The 20,748-nt window shown below is 53.2% G+C and overlaps 1 protein-coding gene across 2 annotated transcripts in view; it reads left to right on the top strand.

The window, feature by feature from the left end:
• Nucleotides 1-20,748, top strand: part of ASAP3 (ArfGAP with SH3 domain, ankyrin repeat and PH domain 3) — a 72,820-nt gene that overhangs the window by 14,130 nt on the left and 37,942 nt on the right. For both annotated transcript variants that reach the window (XM_048825919.2, XM_075121243.1), the window contains exons 2-4: nucleotides 1,891-1,963; nucleotides 9,895-10,040; nucleotides 17,143-17,217. In XM_048825919.2, the coding sequence (XP_048681876.2) occupies nucleotides 1,891-1,963; nucleotides 9,895-10,040; nucleotides 17,143-17,217 (294 nt within the window). The remainder of the gene's footprint in view (nucleotides 1-1,890; nucleotides 1,964-9,894; nucleotides 10,041-17,142; nucleotides 17,218-20,748) is intronic.

Raw genomic sequence — 20,748 nt, 5'->3', positions numbered from 1 at the left:
ATGGAGGGGGAGGGGGGGCGGAATGGGGGGGACCCTGGGTGGAACAGGGGCGAGGTCCTGGGGAAGGAGCAGAAAGGGGTGGGGCCATGGGCAGAGCTGCAGGCAGAGGTGGCAGAACCTCTGGTGGAAGGGGTGGGGTGGGGTGGGGCCCCCACTTGCTCTGGCCCAGGGCCCCAGGACACCTTCATCTGCCTCTGTCTGTGATGGCTCCGACTGGCAGGAGTTGGGTGTGATCTGTCCCTGAAGGTTTCTGCCAACATGCAATAACAGAATTGTTCCTGGGTAGATTGCAGTGCCCCCTCCGCAGACTGGTAGAGGGAGGCACCCAGGGCTCTGGGTGTAATTCCCTGAGGAGGGGAATGAGCTGATGACTAGCTGAACCAATCCCCTAGGTCCCAGTGCTCCTCTAACTGGCAGATTCTCCTTTAGTTCCAGGCAGTTGTCCTCGCTCATTACTGCAGAGTCCAGAAGGGCCCCATGGAGCAGGATAGGAGCACAGGAGAGTCCTGTGTCTCCAATGTTTAATTTCCTCTTTGTTGTTCAGACAGCAGAAGTGAGCTGGACATGTGTGGTTTTTTGGGGGTGGGCATGAACGCCACTGCCCCTTCCTGACTGTTACAACGTCCGGTTGTCTCAAATCTCTGTCACTGCTCTCTAGCGCCTGTGAGCTGGGGGGCACAGGGCTGTGTGTAGGAGTAGGTCCCGGGCAGAACCGAGTGCAGGGGAATGATCTCGAGTATTCGTTCGACTTCTCTTTGGCTGCAACTGGGAGGTTTGAGCGTCGGCTTTCCATGGCCGTTCGCCCTTTGCAAGTGCAGGCCTCTGAGGGGAGTGGACTCCTAGCGCCGATGCTCAATGGCCTGCTGGAGCAGGATTTCAAGCTGTATGTTTGTCAAATTCAGAGCTCTGGGCTGCGTTCGTTAGTTACCTATGCCACCCAGGCAGGGGCCTGGAGTGATACCATGGGACTAGGGGAACTGACAAGGGCCAGGTTGGAGACGAGAATAGTTCATTGATTTCCTCACTGGACATCCTTGACCCCCTTACCCTCTTTTTTGAACCATGAATGAATCTGGTGACATCCCGGCCACTAAACGGGGGTGAGGATGGGAGGCAAAACTTGTCAGACAAATAACGGGTGTGACCAATTTACCTGGGGAAAGGGAAATCGTGCAAATGTTGTGCCATGGGGATATTGAGGTGACGCACATGCCTTGCCAACCTAGGTACGTAGATTCTGTGAGTATGTAAGTTCCTGCTGAGGGGCCATGCCTCTGTATCTGGAGAAGGCTGAACTGGTGGCTAAGGGACTCTGGATATTGGGGTGCAATTTCTCTCTCTGCTGCAGATGCTAGACGACCTTGGTCAAGTCACTTGCTCTCTCCCTGCCTCTGCTCCTCATCTGTACAATGGGGATAATGAGACTTTCCACCCTCTGATACTACAGTGACAGGGCCCATGCAATTAGAGACAGAGCATCTGGCTGTGCTTCATCTCCCTTTATCCTACAAAGCATGCAATGGACCAACCTGAGACAGGCCCTCTGGCTCTAACGTTATCTCGGGCTTGCTGGGGGCAGCCAGTTTCAGTGTACTTGTCTGGCCACGGAAGGGTCATGGCTCCTGTGTTTAAAAAAAAAAAAGGGGGGGGGGGATCTGGCAGAGGCTCTGCTGAACTCTGATGCCAGTTGGTCTAGCCAGAGCCCGTGGCTTCGGAGTCCTCCAGCTCCTCTCCAAGCCCGGGGTGTGTTGGCAACTACCCTGCACATCTGCATGACGAAACGTCGGGTGCTTCAAAGGGACTTTGTGCAGCGGTTGGTGGAGAGAGGAAGGCGGGGGGGATCTCGGCGTTGCCTGGCGAGTCTGACAGTCTTTTGTGTTTGCCTTGCAGAGCCTGGACGGTGACCAAGCAATTCTCCAGAGGATAAGGAAATATGTGAAAGCCATTCATGTCTCCGGGCTCAGTAAGTTATGCTCCATAGGCAGTGGCATGCACTGGCGGGCGAGGGGAGGCGGTGGGTCGTGGCTGCCCTGAAGGGGGAGGCTTCTGCCAAGCAGGTGCTTGCAGCACTGCCTGCAATCTGAGGCCGTGCAACCATCCTCTGTGAGGAGTTAGGAGAACATCTCCCCACAGCCAGCTCGCTCTGGCGTTGACACAGGGCTGCCCCTGGTTTGCTCATCATGGCATTTTTGAGAGCTCAGCTGATGCCAAGCGCTTCCCCAGCGTACAGGCTGCGGGTTAGGATGTGCAATTGTACTGCGGGTGCTCTGAGGGGCCCCAGTCATGGCTCTTTGTACAGAGCCGAGCACAATCACAAATGCAATCAGGCCATCCATTCTTCGAGGCGGGTATCCAGCCTTTGGCAAGGACCTGAACCCGGTGCTGCAAAGGAATGCATGCATCTTCTAACTAGACAGGTGCTTCTATGGTTCTCATCACCAGTGTCCGAGTACCTAACTCCTGGATGAGAGGTGCAGGGCTCCTTCACCTGCAGATCATCACCTGATGCAAGATCTGATCTCCCCCTTTCAGTCTTAACAATAATTACAGAGCAGAGAACTACTCGAATCCAGCTGCAATGCAGGACTCTGTGACTCCTGAGGGCAGGGGACTGCACTACCAGCTGAGTGGAGTAGTGTTTTCATTTAATTTGCTCTAAATACAGGGAGCCCAGTCTAGTGGTTAAAGCATGAGAATTGTAATCTGGATATCTGTGTTCTGCTTCCAAGCCCTGATGATGTGTCTGAGACGCCCTGGGCAACACGCGGCTGGCTACTCTGTGCCTCAGTTTCCCCATGTGTAAAATTGGGGAAAATATCCACCTTGCACAGGGGCATTAAATGGTTGTATAAGGCAGAGAGGAAATGAGTAGCAAACATGGATTTATTGTTTGTTCTGGTAGTGACTAGGGAGTATCCATGATTAGGGCCCCATTGTGCTAGGAATGGTACAAACCTAGGCTGTAGAACCCAGGTGTCCTGAGGGAAGTCCCATAGCTAATCACCGGTAATAGTTACCATCCCGTGGCACTGGGAGGTGTAATTCTTGGCCAGGCACTGGGCCTGTGAACGGAAGGGGCTCCTGTTAGGCCAAGTGGTAGAACTGAGTTGACGAGCCGTTACTTTAACGGAACATGCACTGGTTCCCACATTACGGGAGTGGGTAGAATGGAGACCTCGATCGGTGATCCTGCGTCCCTTCACATCTCAATCCCTTTCAAGACTAAAGAATGCCAGCGTTTGCCATCTCTTGTCATGGTGTCTTGAAATCAGAGAGGGCCCTGTGCACATCTGGCAGGAACTGATTCACACCAGCTACAGATCTGGGCCAAAGTCCTTCATCCATTTCTGCTCTTGCAAGTCGCTCTCTTGGCTCTGCATTAATGTAATGCCCAGGCTGTACACCAGCCATTCCCATTTGGCTTTGATACTCTCTTAACAGGCAGGGGAGGAAATGTTCCGCTGACTCTCAAGCATCTTTAAATATTAAAGCCATGAGTTCAGCTTTTGAATGCTAAGTCGGCTGGAGAGTGCTTTGCAGTGTCTGGTGCTGGGCTCCTGGGCTGGCAGCGTCTGTCGAGCTCGCCCCTGGGCAGCACAGCCGCAAACAGTGGGAGGCTGGGAAATCAGATTTGAATTAAACAGCTTTTGCTTTCAAATAAGTCCCCTGGTTTCCTGGCAGCGAGCAGTAAACTTTGGAGAATCTCGCTGAGCCAAATCCTCCCTCTTCCCCAGAGTTAGTCCCTTCCCCAAAGCCCTCTAACTGATGGGACTGCGGGGGAGAACCTCTAGGTCAGGGATTAAAGGGAGAATGGGATGGGTGGGTCATACGGCAGCTTCAACAGGAGAGATTGAGAGAACCCCAGTGTGACAGGTTCGGTCACAGAGATCCCTTTGGGACTGTCACCTGGTGTGCTGAAATTACTTCTGAGCCCGTTTTCCTTGCTAGCTTGGGACTTCCAGAACCCTGTCTTGGTGAGCCAGACATGCTAGCCTGCTGCAGCACAGACCCAGGGTCTGGACCACCCCGAAAAACTGCAGATTGAACTAAAAACAGCTCAGCAGGTTACCCGTCTCCAGCACCCAGACACCCAGCTCCCAGTGGCATCCAAACCCCAAACAAATCCATTTTACTCTGTATAAATCTTATACAGGGTAAATCTGTAAATTGTTCACCCTCTATATCATTGATAGAGAGAGATGCACAGCTGTTTGCTCCCCCAGGTAGTAATCACTTACTCTGGGTTTATTAATAAATAAAAGTGACTTTATTAAGTATATAAAGTAGGATTTAAGTGGTTTCAAGTAATAACACAGAACAAAATAAGTCACAAAGCAAAATAAAAGAAAACACGCAAGTCTAAGTCTAATACATTAAGAAACTGATTACAGATAATATCTCGCCATCAAAGATGTTCCAATAAGCTTCTTTCACAGACTAGACTCCTTCCTAGTCTGGGCCCAATCCTTTCTCCTGGTACAGTCTTTGTTAGTTCCAGCAGACATCTCAGGTGGTAAGCAGGGGTTTTCTCATGGCAGCCCCTTTTGTCCTGCTCCACCCCCTTTTATATCTTTGGCACAAGGTGGGAATCTTTTGTCTGCTTGTCCCCACCCCCGCCTCATCAATGGAAAAGTACAATGATTAAGATGGATTTCAGTATCCTGTGACATGGTCACACGTCACTGTAAGACCCTGGCCTAGTCTCCATTCTTCCTGGGTTGGCCCACACGTACACAGGAAGGTTTGCAGGTAAATAAACCATTTCCAACCAATTGCCCTAGTCAATGGGAGCCATCAAGATTCTAAACCACCATTAATGGCCCACACTTTGCATAATTACAATTGGGCCTCAGAGTTATACTTCATATTTCTAGCTTCAGGTACAAGAATGATACATGCATACAAGTAGGAGGAATATATTCAGTAGTTTATAACCTTTGTTATGATACCTTACAGGAGACCTTTTGCATAAAGCAGTTACATCATATTCACACTCATAAGTGTATTTCCATAAAACATATGGAGTGCAACGTCACACCCAGGTCAGACTATCCCATGGTTATGACATTCTCCTGAGAAGTGGCAGATCCCACTTCAAATCCCTCCTCCCAGTGGGTGGAGGGGAGGACTTCAACTAGGGGTCTCCCCTGTAGAGTACCCTAACCACTGGGCTACGAGAGAGGTCCTCTCCCAGCCTTGGCTTCTTGCTGAAACCCCAAGAGAGCTTGCTGCAGAGAATCCAAGCGGAGGGAGGGACCGGTTTCTAAGAGTCGGAGGGGCTTAGCACATGCCTCTCGCCTTGGGGCCCCCCCCACGGGCCATTTTTGGTGAGGAGCCAGCGAGCATGCTGGCTTCTACCAATCCCCTTCTGAGACGCCATCTCTCCCCGGTCATTGTACTGGGAGCCCGGCTGCCAAACCTAGCCTTTGTGAATCCAGTGTCCCCACGCCAAAGTTTCTGTGTGAATCTAGCCCTTCATCTCTGGGTGACCCTGGGCACGTTACTTAAATTGAGATTTTAAAACAAACGGCTCGTGTCTTTGGACGCCCAACCGGAGAAGTCATAAAAGGGCCTGATGTTCAGAAGGAGTAAGCACATGCCTCTGAAAACCAGGTGCCTCCAGGTGGGTAACCAAAATCGCCCTTCGCCCTCCTCCCTCCGTGCTTCGGTTTTCCCCAGGGGGGTGACAGTGGTGATGTCCCTCCTGGGAGTGGGGTGAGGGTGGAAAGAGATTAATGATTGTAAATCACAGCTGGGGATTTATTTTGAATTTAAAATAATGTCCTTTAATGTGTAACCTTGAGTACAACATAGGTGCAAATCCTACTGAAACACCCCCCCCCCTTCCCTACACCTATTATTACAACCCCTAAATCTAATCAACAGGACAGTTTTGGGGTGGAGGCGGGCAGCAGGGAAGCCTGTACAGCTGTCCTGGGGCTCTAGTACTTATCTGTATCACACGAGTTTCCTACTTCTCTGATTACCTACCTACCTACCCACCTAGATCTCTTCTGTACTTGCAATCCCTGGTGCACCTGTGAGGTACTTGCATCTTCTCCAATGTGTCCATCCTCACGCCACACCTGGGAAGACGGGGAAGTGCTGTGACCCCCAATTTGATATATGGGGAACTCAGGCGCAGTCTAGGGAGGCAAGATTATCAGACACACTCCTCAATCCCCAGCTAGTGGGAGCAGCTGCAGAAGTAGCCAGAGCAGGGACCTCCTGATGTCATTGTTCAGTGACCTCAGACCCTTTGTGATGGCCTTGACTGGACTTTCTCTGCCCTGTGACTGGCTGGTTTGCTCCAGCACCTCTCCCCGGCCCCCGCATCTCTTTACCTCCCCTGCCTCTCTCACCCTCCTCTTTTCCCCTGCCCCTCCTCCGTCTTCCCTTCCCTTCCCACGCAGCTGACCCCTCTCCTAACGAAATCAATCACCCATTTAAAAAACATTGGTGGCACTGACATGCCATTCGCTCCCATCACATGGTTCACTCTGCTCATGTGTTCTACCCTGCCACCCATCCGTGCCTGTCTGGCCTCCTTAGGGCAAGGGCTGTCTACTACTCTGTTCGTACCGCGCCTAGCGCAATGGGACCTCGTGCTTGGGTGGTCCTAGTAATAACCGCCATTATTTATAATTTATAATATTTATAATAATCCAGGATTTAGGCTCCTAAGTCACTTAGGGCATGTCTACGCAGCACAGCAGCAAGTCTCAGAGCCCAGGGCAACTGACTTGGGTGTGAGCTGTGGGGCTAAAAATAGCCGTGTAGATGTTCAGGGCTGGAGTCTGGGCTCTGAAACGCAGTGATGGGAGAGGACCCTGACTGACACTGCAACATCGAGCCCTGCAGACAGCCCGGGACAGTTGATGTGGGCTGCCACCTTGGGGTTTTTTAGTTGTTGTTGCTGTGTAGACACACCCGTAGGCACCTCAGTCCCTTCTGAAAATGGGAGTTTGGCTTCTTGCATTAATTTAGATGGAATAACTGGGCCCAAAGAATCAAAGATGTTCAACATAAAACAGAGTTAAACAAGGTTCAGGGGCTGGGTATACAGAGACCTTCGCCTGCTTCGTCCCACGGCAAACCCCCCATGTAACCCTCCTTTCATTAAAGGAGAGAGTGTCAAAATGCACAGCATTATGGCTTTCATTTGAACAATGTCCCTTGCTCCCTTGCGCTGGAGAGAGGCTTTTTGAATGAAAATCCCCTTGTTTGACAGTCTCTTCAGTGGCCATAACCGTCCCTGTGGGGAAAAGAGGAGACGTTAGTTGACGAGCGGGAGGTCGCATTGTTAATGTCTGAACCTGTTTCCCAGAAGACCAAACCAGACAGACAGACAGACACACGCACACACGAGAAAAGAACAGCAGAGAGAGAAGATGGAGCTTGTGCATCTGGGGTTGACTTGCAACCTCAGTTGCTGAAAAGGCACAGACCAGGGTGATCCGGTGTCTAGTTTTCAACCGGAACGCCCAGTTGAAAAGGGACCGCGGTGGCTCCAGTCAGCACCGCCGACCGGGCCATTAAAAGTCCCGCAGGCTGTGCTGTGGTGCTAAGGCAGGCTAGTTCCTACCTGTCCTGGCACCGTGCTGCGCCCTGGAAGCGGCCAGCAGGTCTGGTTCCTAGGCGGGGGGGCCATGGGGCTCCGCGCGCTGAGCACTGGCTCCGCACTCCCATTGGCTGGTTCCCAGCCAATGGGAGCTCGGGGTTGGGGAGGGGGCTGTTCCTGAAGGGGAGAGCGGCATGTGGAGCCTCCTGGTCCCCCGCCTGGGACCCGGACGTGGTGGCCGCTTCGGGGGCACACGCAGCTGCAGTGTGGTGCCAGGACAGGGAGGCAGCCTGCCTTAGCCCCGCAGCCCTGCTGGCCGACGTAAGCCCTGAGCCCCCCACAAACCCAGAGCCCCCTCCTGCACCCCAAACCTGCATCCCTGGCCCCACCTCAGAGGCTGCACCCCAAACCCCCCATCCCTGGCCCCACCTCAGAGGCTGCACCCCCTCCTACACCCCAACCTCCTGCCTCAACCCTCGGCCCCAACCAGTGTTCCCTCTAATATTTGACAGGCCGTGTGTGCAAAAAATTTCTTCTGTGCAAATTGTTGTGCTTCTGTGCACATTTTTTGGGGGTGCGGTGTTTTGCTGTGTGCGCGGGATTTAGGATCTGTGTGCACGCGCACAGCTGAGAGGGAACAGTGGCCCCAACCCTCAGCCTGGAGCCCCTGCATCCCAAACCCCTCATCCCCCACCCCAGAACCGGCACCTCCAGCCCAGAGCCCTCACCCCCTCCCACACCCCAACCTCCTGCCTCAACCCGCAGCCCCCTCCCACACTCCGAATCCCTCGGCCGCAGCCTGGAGCCTCCTCCCGCACCCCAACCCCACTCCAGAGCCTGCACCCGCAGCCGGAGCCCTCACCTCAACTCTGTGCCCCACCCTGGAGCCTGCACCCCAGTTAGAGCCCTCACACTCTCCCGCCCCGCAGCCCCCTGCCCCAGCCCAGTGAAAGGGAGTGAGGGTGGGGGGAGAGCGAGCCACAGAAGAAGGGGGGATGGAGTGAGTGCGGGGCAGGGCCTTGGGGAAGGTGCGGGGCTGGGGTGTTTGGTTTTGTGCGACTAGAAAGTTGGCAACCCTATCACAGACCCAGCACGCGGTCTGATCAGCCACTCTGAGACCTGGCAAACTTATACCAGTATCGGGGGGTGAGGTAAGGCGTTGCTTTTAGTCACCTCTTTTGGGGCACAGTCTCATAGCAGTGTTGTAAAATCTACAGTCTTGGCAGGCTGGACAGAAGGCCAAAGGCGGGGCGGGGGCAGGCGGGGGGGGGGAGAAAGAGAAGAAATAAGGTGAGGGCTAGGAAAAGGACACACTGGGTGTGTGTTTGACAAAGTCTCATCCCAGGTGGTAGTTGGGAGTCAGCTGGAGGTGACGATGTTATCTGGGTGTGTCTCTCTGGCTCGCTGTAGTCAGGACACCTCTCAGGATTAGGCTGATGAAGGCCTGGGATCCCAGGAGATGGAGGGGTGGCTGATGAAGGCCTAGGGTCCCAGGAGATGGAGGGGTGGTGGCCATGATGGTGACGCTTGCTCCAGTAGCCAGTTTTTCTCCCCAAAGTCTTTCTTTAAAGACCTCAAAGGGAGTGTGGGTGGACTAGCCCCTCCCCATCAATTAGGCCTAATAACCAACAAACCAATTTTGGTTCATTTAACTTCTGGTCTCATGTTTTGTCATTTGCCAGGTGTGATCTGAACACAGGCGTTGAGTTCTAGCAGGAGGCCTTTTTGTTTGGACTAATTCAGTTTTTCTGTCTTGCTTTTGCATCTTTTTCCATCAACACCTGTGGTTGGGTCATTGGGATGTCTCATGAACTTTCACTCATTCTTCACAGTGGAGCTCATAATCCCGAGCTCCTCCCACCTTTCCCAGTAGGAGGTGCTGTAGAGAATGGCGCATGAGCACGAGCTTCAGGGGTGCTTGTGTAACCCACACACCTCCTGGGTGTGGTGCTCTGTCCCATCTATTGGCACCGAGACCACTTGGAGAGAGAGACAAAATGAGTCTGCTCTACAGCCTTACCTCAGAACTAGTTGGCTTTTAGCTCACACGGTAGAGGCTCATGCACTAAGCTCCAGAGGTCCCCGGTTTGATCCCGCCCGCCGACAATCAGGGTCTGTCGGCATTACACTTGCATCTACTTCAGCAGGGGGTGCTAGAGAGAAAGGCGTATTGGCTGGATCTGGCTGTTCACAGCCTCTCCCAGCAGGAGGCGCTGTAGACAACCGCACAGTACTGCTGTCTGGGGGGAAACATCACAGCTGCTCGTTGCCAGCACATGGAGTCTCCGTAGACCTTTGTCCTGGGTTTCACTGGTGTCGTCTCTTCCCCGCAGCACATGTCGAGAATGAGGAGCAGTACAGTGAATCTCTGGAGAACTTCGGCAACAACCACCTGTCTCAGAACAATCACGAGCTTTCCACCGGCTTCCTGAACCTGGCGGTCTTCACCAGAGAAGTGACCGCGCTCTTCAAGAACCTGGTAAGGAGCTGCTGCTCTCAATTCCTGCACCCTCTGTGTTTCACTGACACCACACCCCCCACACCCTCCCCCGTCTTGGTGACCGGGGACGAGACAGTGTGAACAGAGTGATCTGCGTGGGCACTTCTGGCTAAGGGACCAGGAAGCAGAGGGAGGGGTGTGATACCAGAGAGAAAGTACAGTGATTGTGGGGAGGCTGTTAGACCTGTGTCTTGGGGCAGCTCTTCTTTTGGGGACCCAGTGTAGGATGGTGGCCCTTCTGAAGTCTCCCCACCTCCGTCATGACACTGGGGTGTCTATCCTGCCACACCCCATAGCCACATCATGATGAAACATCTCCATGCGATAGCCCAAGGGATATAATGGGTGGCTTTCCGCCACCTGTGATGTCAGGGCACAGTGGCCTGGTCCCGCTTGGGACCCTCATGGATCGTACTGAAACAAGAGACGAGACCCAAGCAGGACACCGGATCCCAATTCCCAACAGGGCTTGGGGGCAGTTCCAATCCAGAAGCTGAGTCAGATCCTCTGCTGGTGTAAACTGGAGTAGCTCTGTTGAAGTCAGTGTAGCTCTGTTGATTTGCACCAGCTCGGAGTCTGACCCTGTCTCTTCAGTGACCCTGAACTGGGGCGCTGAATCCAAATGCTTCATCAAGGCCAGTGAAAGCTGAGAATCTTTCCATTGATTTCAATGGGCTTTGGGTTAATCCCTTAAAGCGTAAATGTTGGGGGTAAGGGGATGGCGTGAATGTTCCTTAGTTCTAGGGTGTAGAGATCTCTGGGTCTCCCTCTTTGGCTCAGATCCAGGCTGCTCTAAAATCATTTTAAAAATTGGCCAGTTTTGTGTGTCTCCCGCATAGAGTCTCGATGTGCTCCAACATCACTAAACCTGAGGGGAAACTCTCTTGTTTCTTAGCTGGTGGCAAAACCTTCCTCCTCTTGGAACCGACGGATCTCGCTGCAGGGAGTCCTGCATTCACCTGTGCCAGGTCATGCATACAACATTTAACATGAACATGCACACACGTACCGGGGTAGGGAGACCTCAGAGGTGCATGCACTTCCCTTGGGGGTCTGTGTGCGCGCATCCTGTTGATACGGGTACTTGCCTGGGACACGAGTGTACCTTTGATGCGTACACACTGGCTCATCCTGCTGTGTGTCCAGGGGTACCAGCAGGAATGTTGAGTTCATGCAATAATGTGGAGGCAGGTCTATATGCCCAGGGCAAAAGGCAGGTGCACACACTGCACGGACAATACAGGAGCAGATCTCAGGCTAGCCTGCAACACGACCTTTCCAGTCTCCGAGCATTCGGGACAATAGGGCATTGTTTGGCAGTGCAAATCTCCTAATGATTTTAGCTTAAGTTGGGCCCAACACGGTACTGCTGATCCAGGGAATGGTAATTAACCAAGTGCTTTTCTTGGCTGTTACTGTCGTTTATAAGCTTTAAAGCCTTTGTGGTCCAATTCCCTGTCAGTCTCGCATGCATCCTCTCGTGGCCTAGCTGGAGGAAAATCTCCATAACACTCCCAGCCAATTCCGGGTTCAGGAAAGATCAAGGACACCATTGATGCGGTTGCCTCGTTGCTTGCTAAATCGAGCAGTGTAGAATTTGTTGAATATCCTGTATCAGAGGCTTATCTCCTACCCTGGCTGGGACAAGGACTCGGGGTGGGAGGAGGCCGATATCTGTTTCACATCAAAAGCATCTATGATCCTTTTCAGAGTAACAGCCGTGTTAGTCTGTATTCGCAAAAAGAAAAGGAGTACTTGTGGCACCTTAGAGACTAACCAATTTATTTGAGCATGAGCTTTCATGAGCTACAGCTCACTTCATCGGATGCATACCGTGGAAACTGCCTATGATCCTGTTTGCCAAGAAGGGAATCAAAAGACAGCAAGGCCTGTCAGAAGGAAGGAGCCCAAGGGAGTGGGGACAATGGATAGAATATCAACCTAATTAAAGAGGTAGGGGGTGGGGGTCTTAATGCCAAACTGCCTGAGGCCAAATTAACCTGAAATCTGGTTCCTTCAAGACCTTTCAGTCCCTGCATGGTGGAATCTGTGCTGAGAAGAGGTCGGATCCCATGATGCTTTGGACTAACAAGCCCACACCCCGAGGAAGTTGGGTCCGCGAGAAATGCGGTCAGTGGGAAGAGCCTGGCCTCTTGCCCGCGCGCCCTGGTGGAAGTCAATGGGGTTGCATTGTCATCCCAGCTCAGACAGCGTTTCCCCCAGGTCTGTTAACGGGAAGCCTGAAGCAAACGCATTCAGTAGCCCCGATAGAAAATGGGGGGGAGAGGAATTGGGGGAGGAAAAGAAAGCTTCATGAAATTTTCCTCGGTTTTGGGTCAACATTTCATTTGGTTGGAAATTCTCCACCCCCTCCTTGTCCTCAGCAGAACTTAACTAAGCAGGGATCTTGGAGGAGCTGTCCTGGGAAAGGCGTAGAACTGGTTGCTCTGGTTAACGGGCTGGGGCAGAGGCGAGTCTTTCCACTTATACACACGCACTTGCATGACCTGCACTCCTCGCTGTTCCTGAGTATGCACACCCTTCAGCTGTGTGAAATAGACACTCAGTGGGACCTTCTTAATTGCTCCCTTCCCTGCTCCGAGTGCTTTTCCAGGCAGGTGAATCCCTGCAGGCCAGAGAAGTGTGTGTGTGTGTGTGTGTGAGAGTGAGAGAGAGACAAGCGAGCACCCAGATAGCAGGGTATGAAGGTTACGTGCTGGCACCTGGATTCCCTTCAAGAGGGGAGGATGCTGCTTGCTCCTGTCGCTCCCTGGGCAATCCAAACTCAGTTGCTCACCAGGCTTCCCGGGGCCTTCCCCAGCTACATTCCCCTGTTGTGGCCCCGTGGTTGTGTCCTGCTGCTGACCCTGTTCCTCCTCTGCGCCGCGTGTGGTATAAATGCTTAGAAGTGGAGAACGTTGCCTCTAGCCCCTGTGGGAGGGGTAAGCCCCTCCCTGGCCCCCTACTGCATAACACTCGGCAGGAAGGCATGACCCCTCCGTGGTACCCTGTGCTGTCAGCCGGTGCCAGGAGGGCATTGCTCGCTCCGGCTGGCTTGAGCCAGTGCACTGAGGTGGTCCAGGCCTTCTTGGCACATGGGTCCCCTGGGGTAGACTGACTGGGCCCTGATGCCAGGAGTCCTGGTCTAATGATTTAAAATGGTTCTAATCCCATTGTGCCCAGTCACTTCACGCCCCACCCCACCCCAGAGACCTCCCCTGTGGGGAAGCACAAAGCAGGTCTGATCACGGCCCCCTCCCGCAACAGCTGGGGCTGGCTTTGGGCAAGTGCCAGGTGTTTCTGCCTGTGGGGGAGGGGATGCTCTTTAAAAGTTCATCCGTTCATTCATGGGAGGGGAGAGTGTAGCGGGTGCGTGGAGGCTTGGGCGAGATCCTGCTTCTGCTGGAGCCTGTTGCAAAACTCCTCTGACAGCCGCGGAGCCGGACTGGCCCCTCGGAAAGCTGGTCGCTTGGTGAAAGCCAGGTTATGAAATTGGGATGAGCGCTTTAGAGCCCCATAGTGGGTGGATGGGGCCATAGACTCCCCCCTTGCTCTTTGCAACGCAGCCCTGCCAGTGACCCTCAATCCTGATCCCGAGCCCTGGGCACCCCCCCCCCCCCCGACCCACACAGCTCTGGCCATGCCCTCACTCCCGACCCACAGCCCCCCTGCTATTCTAGCCCCTGGGCTTCCTCCCCCAACCCACATAAGTCTGGCCATGCCCCTCATTCCTGACCCGCAGCCCCCCTGCTATTGTAGCCCCTGGGCTTCCCTCCTCACCCCGACCCACACAGCTCTGGCCATACCCCTCGCTCTTGACTCTCAGCCCCCCATTCCAGGCCAGAGTCAAGTGTTTGGGGAGGGGTGAGTTGAGCCAGTGGAGCAGATTAAAGAGAAAAGTGCTGAAATAGGGTCATGGGGACCTTCCAGAAAAGCTGGACTATTCCTGGGCTCCAATCCAGGCCTGAGCCTGGGCGAGTGGGGTGGCAACCTGCAGCCATCCCAGCAGGTGTGTTCAGAGTTGCCCCCTGCCTCTGCGTGCTGCAGTCAGCCCCCCGGAGCCCAATGCTTTCAGGCTGCGTTCTGTGTGTGGGTCGCAGCTCTGGTCCCCGGCTGCATTCCTTGACCTGGCTGGGCGTGTGCAGGCTTGTAACTTTCAGCAGTAAATCGTGTTTTCTCAGTGCAATGTATCCCGCTCCTTTCTCGATTCCTGGCAGTGTTTATGCCACCTCCACCCCTGGTCTCCCTGTAGTATTTCCTCTTCCCCGCTTTGCCTTGGAAAGCGACACAGATTCCACGGACTCAGTGAGCCAAGGCCTCTGGGTTTGCTTTAACTTTCTTTTTCTGCCAGTGTTTCTGCTTTCCCTCTCCCCCCATCCAAACCTTGGCCAATAGTTCCCCTCTCCTCCACGCTTCCCCGCCCCGAATACCACTTCATAATGAGGCGTGGTGGTTTAGTGGTTAGAGTAGGCAGGAATTGGGTGTCAGGACACCCGGGTTCCATTCCCATCTCTGAGAGGGAGAGTGACTGATATCATAGTTACAGTGTGGGATGGCTACTCGAGGGACCATTTCCCAGTTCCGCTGCTGGCTCTCTACAAACGTTCTCAAGTTGTGTTGGCTTTCTGTGCCTCAGTTCCCCCCCCCCCCCAACAAACAAACATTTGTCTGGTTTCACAGTACTAGCCATGTTAGTCTGTATCCGCAAAAAAAAAAGAGGACTTGTGGCACCTTAGAAACTAGCAAATTTATTTGAGCATAAGCTTTCCTGAGCTACAGCTCACTTCATTGGATGCAACATTTGTCTGTCTCCCCGGGGGTTGTGAGGGTTAATTAGCATTTGTAAAGTGCTAAATGTCAAAGTGGGGGGAGATCAGTGGTGGCTATCTGAGAGGCGGGGGGAAATCAGTGGTGCTATCCCAATAGGCCGGCATCACGTGTGACTCTTCGGTGAGGGTGCGAAAGGCACAGGCATTGGCATTAGGGCTGTGGGTAAGAACCCCCTCAGTCGTGGATCAGGCCCCGTTGTGCTAGGTGCTGTACAAACAGACGGTTCTGGTCCCAAAGATCTTAAAATCCTGGTTGTGTGAGCATCTCATAAACACTCAAGAGTTTATCCTCCCCCGAGGAAGTAGGGCAGGATTGCGATCCCTGTTTTACAGATGGGGAACTGAGGCACAGAGCGTTCCAATGGCTTGGCCAAGATCACACACAGTCTGGGGACCAAGGAATTCATCCCAGATCTCCTGAGTCCAGGGCTCTAACCACTAGGCCATCCTCCCTCTGCAGCTGAGCCTCCTGGCTTGCAGTCAAAACGCAACATCAAGTGCGGAATGGTTGATGGCCTTTTGCGCCTGCCCCCCATCTCTGAGCTTCTGGAGGTTGCTGTCCTAACCCTCCCGTTTCCCCACCTGCACCCCTGGAAAACACCCCATGTGGGATCAGAGCTGTGGTTTCACGTTCCAACATGGATGTCCCCCCAGTCACATGAGAGATGCCAGTGAAGGATTCACAGGAACCCCAGTGATGGTTTGAAACTGCCCCTATTCCCCCTCCTGTCCCCCGAAACTCTTCTGGCTGCAGGGAGCTGGTGTCCCACTGGAAGCCTGTTCGGAGGGACGTTCCAGGTTCCTTCCGATGCTGGGAAGAGGCTTGTGTAGCAGTGCTGGCAGCTTCTCGCGCTCTCTGCTGCAGCATTTAATTTTGTGCCGCTCTCCTCCCCTGGAGAACTGCTTTGATCGTTGCCTTCGGGGTGGCATGGGGGTGGGAGGGGTGCTTGGACTAACCTCCCACTGACGTGGTTTGTGGTAACAGCCCCACATCAGACATCTTGCAGCCATCCCCAGCTAACCAGCTACATCTGGCACAAAGTGGGCCCTTCCCCCTCATCTTAACGGTTAAATCCATGCCAGCTCTCCCAGGTGGCCATAACCTGCCTGGCTCTTAATACTTAGCAGGGATGGGACTTGCCTGACCTCTTTGATCCCGAAGCTGCAGGGTGCAGTGTACCCTGCCTGTGTCCAGTCCTGGGAGGAGGAGAAGAGAGCTGTTACGCTGTGGTCTGGTAGGGATGGTACTGGTTTCAGATTTGGGAGACCTGGCTCTGCCACTGACCTGCTGTGTGCTCTTGGGAAAGCCCCTTTGTTGCTCTGTGCCTCAGTTTCCCCACCTGCTCTTTTGTCTGACTGTTTAGATTGTGAGCAATTTGGGAAGGGACTGTCTGTTTCTCACTAAGTGTCTGTGCAGTACACTGCATAACAATGCCCTGATCTTCATAATGCCGAGAGGCCCCGATTGTAATACAAAGATTTCCTTTAAACCCACCGCTGTGGTGATGCCTCCAAAACACTGGTCTAAGGTCAGGCCGCTGGTGTGCTGTGAGGTAATCTGATGGTAATCCTCTTGCTGTTAGCCGGTGTTACTTCCTTGTCTGGCTGCCGTACTCCTCTGTTGTCTCTCCTGTTAGACCTGGCTGGTAAGCTCTTCAGGGCGGAGACCTTCTTTTCAATATATGTGTTTGGCATTGCTCTAATCTCTCATTGTGGCCTTCAATCACTGCTATGATACAACGAATGAATAGCCCAGAGCGATATTTTCTATTGTTAGTTGCAGTGTTCAGATGGCCTATGGAACAACCTGCCACAGGAAAGTTGTGCAGCCAAAGCCTCGTGGCTATGCTTTTTAAATACAGCCCACATACTGTCTCATCAAGAGGATGTCATTCCCCAGATTGATATGAAGGGAGCATCGTGCAGTGGGTCCACTAGTCTCCAGCTCCAGATTCGCCAAGGGACATTTGCACTCCAGGACCCATCAGCAGGGGCGGTTCCTCTGTAGTCAGTTGCACACACCAACAGGCCCCTACCTAGCTTGAGTACCAGTTTTGTCTCCCTTGCTTACCAGGGGTCGCACCCTGCCTGGAACACACTCCAGCACCTGGGGGCACCTAGTGGCTAAATAAGGTACTGCTGGTAAACCAATTGTCCTATGGGTGCAGTGGCTGGGCAGCCGGTGCCGTTAAGGGCTGAGGGGCCTGCACCAGCCGCTTTGTAACCAGTCCTTGTTTTGCTGGATTTTCCAGGTGCAGAATCTGAACAACATCGTCTCCTTCCCCATGGAGAGCCTGCTAAAGGGGCAGCTGAAAGATGGCCGGCTGGTAAGTTCCCACTCAGGTGGTGGGCACTTGATGTGTGGAGGTGCAAGATGGCAGGGGGGAACCCAGGAAGGAAGGCTGCCATTTAATGTTGCTGTGTCCTTGTCTGGGGTTGGCTCAGGATACGGACCCTGGACTTCAGGAAAGCAAACTTCAACTCCCTCAGGGAACGGATGGGTAGGATCCCCTGGGGGACTAACATGAAGGGGAAAGGAGTCCAGGAGAGCTGGCTGTATTTCAAGGAATCCCTGTTGAGGTTACAGGGACAAACCATCCCGATGTGTCGAAAGAATAGTAAGTATGGCAGGCGACCAGCTTGGCTTAACGGTGAAATCCTAGCAGATCTTAAGCATAAAAAAGAAGCTTACAAGAAGTGGAAGGTTAGACATATGACCAGGGAAGAGTATAAAAATATTGCTCGGGCATGTAGGAATGAAATTAGGAGGGCCAAATCGCACCTGGAGCTGCAGCTAGCGAGAGATGTTAAGAGTAACAAGAAGGGTTTCTTCAGGTATGTTGGCAACAAGAAGAAAGCCAAGGAAAGTGTGGGCCCCTTAATGAATGAGGGAGGCAACCTAGTGACGGAGGATGTGGAAAAAGCTAATGTACTCAATGCGTTTTTTGCCTCTGTCTTCACGAACAAGGTCAGCTCCCAGACTGCTGTGCTGGGCATCACAACATGGGGAATAGATGGCCAGCCCTCTGTGGAGAAAGAGGTGGTTAGGGACTATTTAGAAAAACTGAACGTGCACAAGTCCATGGGGCCGGATGAGTTGCATCCGAGAGTGCTAAAGGAACTGGCGGCTGTGATTGCAGAGCAATTGGCCATTATCTTTGAAAACTCGTGGCGAACGGGGGAAGTCCCGGATGACTGGAAAAAGGCTAATGTAGTGCCAATCTTTAAAAAAGGGAAGAAGGAGGATCCTGGGAACTACAGGCCAGTAAGCCTCACTTCAGTCCCCAGAAAAATCATGGAGCAGGTCCTCAAAGAATCAATCCTGAAGCACTTACATGAGAGGAAAGTGATCAGGAACAGTCAGCATGGATTCACCAAGGGAAGGTCATGCCAGACTAATCTAATCGCCTTCTATGATGAGATTACTGGTTCTGTGGATGAAGGGAAAGCAGTGGATGTATTGTATCTTGACTTTAGCAAAGCTTTTGACACGTCTCCCACAGTATTCTTGTCAGCAAGTTAAGGAAGTATGGGCTGGATGAATGCACTATAAGGTGGGTAGAAAGTTGGCTAGATTGTCGGGCTCAACGGGTAGTGATCAATGGCTCCATGTCTAGTTGGCAGCCGGTGTCAAGTGGAGTGCCCCAGGGGTCGGTCCTGGGGCCGGTTTTGTTCAATATCTTCATAAATCATCTAGAGGATGGTGTGGATTGCACTCTCAGCAAATTTGCGGATGATACTAAACTGGGAGGAGTGGTAGATACGCTGGAGGGCAGGGATAGGATACAGAGGGACCTAGACAAATTGGAGGATTGGGCCAAAAGAAATCTGATGAGGTTCAATAAGGATAAGTGCAGGGTCCTGCACTTAGGACGGAAGAACCCAATGCACAGCTACAGACTAGGGACCGAATGGCTAGGCAGCAGTTCTGCGGAAAAGGACCTAGGGGTGACAGTGGACGAGAAGCTGGATATGAGTCAGCAGTGTGCCCTTGTTGCCAAGAAGGCCAATGGCATTTTGGGATGTATAAGTAGGGGCATAGCGAGCAGATCGAGGGACGTGATCGTCCCCCTCTATTCAACATTGGTGAGGCCTCATCTGGAGTACTGTGTCCAGTTTTGGGCCCCACGCTACAAGAAGGATGTGGATAAATTGGAGAGAGTCCAGCAAAGGGCAACAAAAATGATTAGGGGTCTGGAACACATGAGTTATGAGGAGAGGCTGAGGGAACTGGGATTGTTTAGTCTGCGGAAGAGAAGAATGAGGGGGGATTTGATAGCTGCTTTCAACTACCTGAGAGGTACTTCCAGAGAGGATGGTTCTAGACTATTCTCAGTGGTGGAAGAGGACAGGACAAGGAGTAATGGTCTCAAGTTGCAGTGGGGGAGGTTTAGGTTGGATATTAGGAAAAACTTTTTCACTAGGAGGGTGGTGAAACACTGTAATGCGTTGCCTAGGGAGGTGGTGGAATCTCCTTCCTTAGAGGTTTTTAAGGTCAGGCTTGACAAAGCCCTGGCTGGGATGATTTAATTGGGGATGGGTCCTGCTTTTGAGCAGGGGGTCGGACTAGATGACCTCCTGAGGTCCCTTCCAACCCTGATATTCTATGATTCTATGATTCTTGTGTGTCCAACTCCTTGCCAGGAGTGGGTCCTTCCACCTATGGTAGATGGCTCCCCTGTGTTTCCTCCTTGATTGATTGCAGCACCTCTGTGAGGCTCTGCAATGGCTCATGCTCATACCCACTGCGTTCGGGCAGCCTCCTGAGACCCGCGGGAGACAGGCTCCCCTCCTGAGGATCTCGGAAGGTGCCCTGCTACAGATCTTGGGAGTCAGGAAGGGAAAGCCCTGACCTTCCTTAGCTCCCTGTTCCTGTTACAACACACTGTGTAGACATCTGCTGCGGTGGGGACATGGACAGTTCAGAGTTGCTCCCTGGGGGTGTTGAGCACCCCAGGATCTGAGGTTGGGAGATGCCTTGGCTATTGTTGCTTATTCATTGCCAAAGGCTTTTATGGACTGCTCAGAGCAGCCCTCCACACTGGAGCGCCCTGCCTTCCCCCTACCAAAGGAGCAGGGTTCCCATCACAGCCAAAGCACTTTCCTTCCGCACCTTGATCACAGCAAGGAGACAGAGCTGCCTAGCAAGTCACATGGCCCTCCGGCCACAGCCAGCCCTGCAGCAGGGCCCGCAATGACCAGACCAAAGAGCATCTCCTGGGAGTTGCGTTAGTAATATTCTTGTGTGGCTTATAAGTGCCTGGAGGTCCCAGCTGAGAGCTGGGACCGTTGTGCTGGGAGCTCCACAGACACGGGGTGAGAGACCGGCTCTGCCTCAGAGACCGATGGGGTAACTAGAGCAGCCTGGTCTCTGTTTTGGTCGGGGAAGCTGAAGCACGGAGCAATCAAAAGGTGGCCAAGGTCATACAGGGAGCCTGTGGCAGAGGCAGGGATTGGACCCAAGTCCAGGGCCTCCCCCAAGAGATGATCCTTCCCCCCAAAGCAACCTCTTAACTCTGCTTTGGGCCAGACTCGACCAGCAGCAGAGTTTGTCTCTTCTCCTGTAAGGGCCTCTCCCCGGCTGGCAGGTGTTACGGGGCTAAAGCCTGTGAGGGGCTGTTACTCTCTCCAGTTCCAGCTCCTAGCAGGCCCCAGTCTGCTAATACCTGGGGAACACGAGACATGTCTTCCTGTGCCCTGGGAACCTGTCACCCTGTGCCTGTCATGAGGGGATCCTGGAGGCCAGTCCTGCACCGGCGTTCTCTGGAGGGCAGCTCAGAGCTGTGGTGAAGCAGCTGCAGCCCTCGGGCATGTTGCGAATGTCCCCCGGGGTTGGGCAGATCTGGGTGCCGCCGACA

Source organism: Caretta caretta, chromosome 19, assembly GCF_965140235.1.
Source record: "Caretta caretta isolate rCarCar2 chromosome 19, rCarCar1.hap1, whole genome shotgun sequence".
In the NCBI taxonomy this organism is placed as follows: domain Eukaryota; kingdom Metazoa; phylum Chordata; order Testudines; family Cheloniidae; genus Caretta; species Caretta caretta.
Note: the sequence above shows the minus strand (reverse complement) of the source record. Positions and strands in the feature narration are given on the sequence as shown.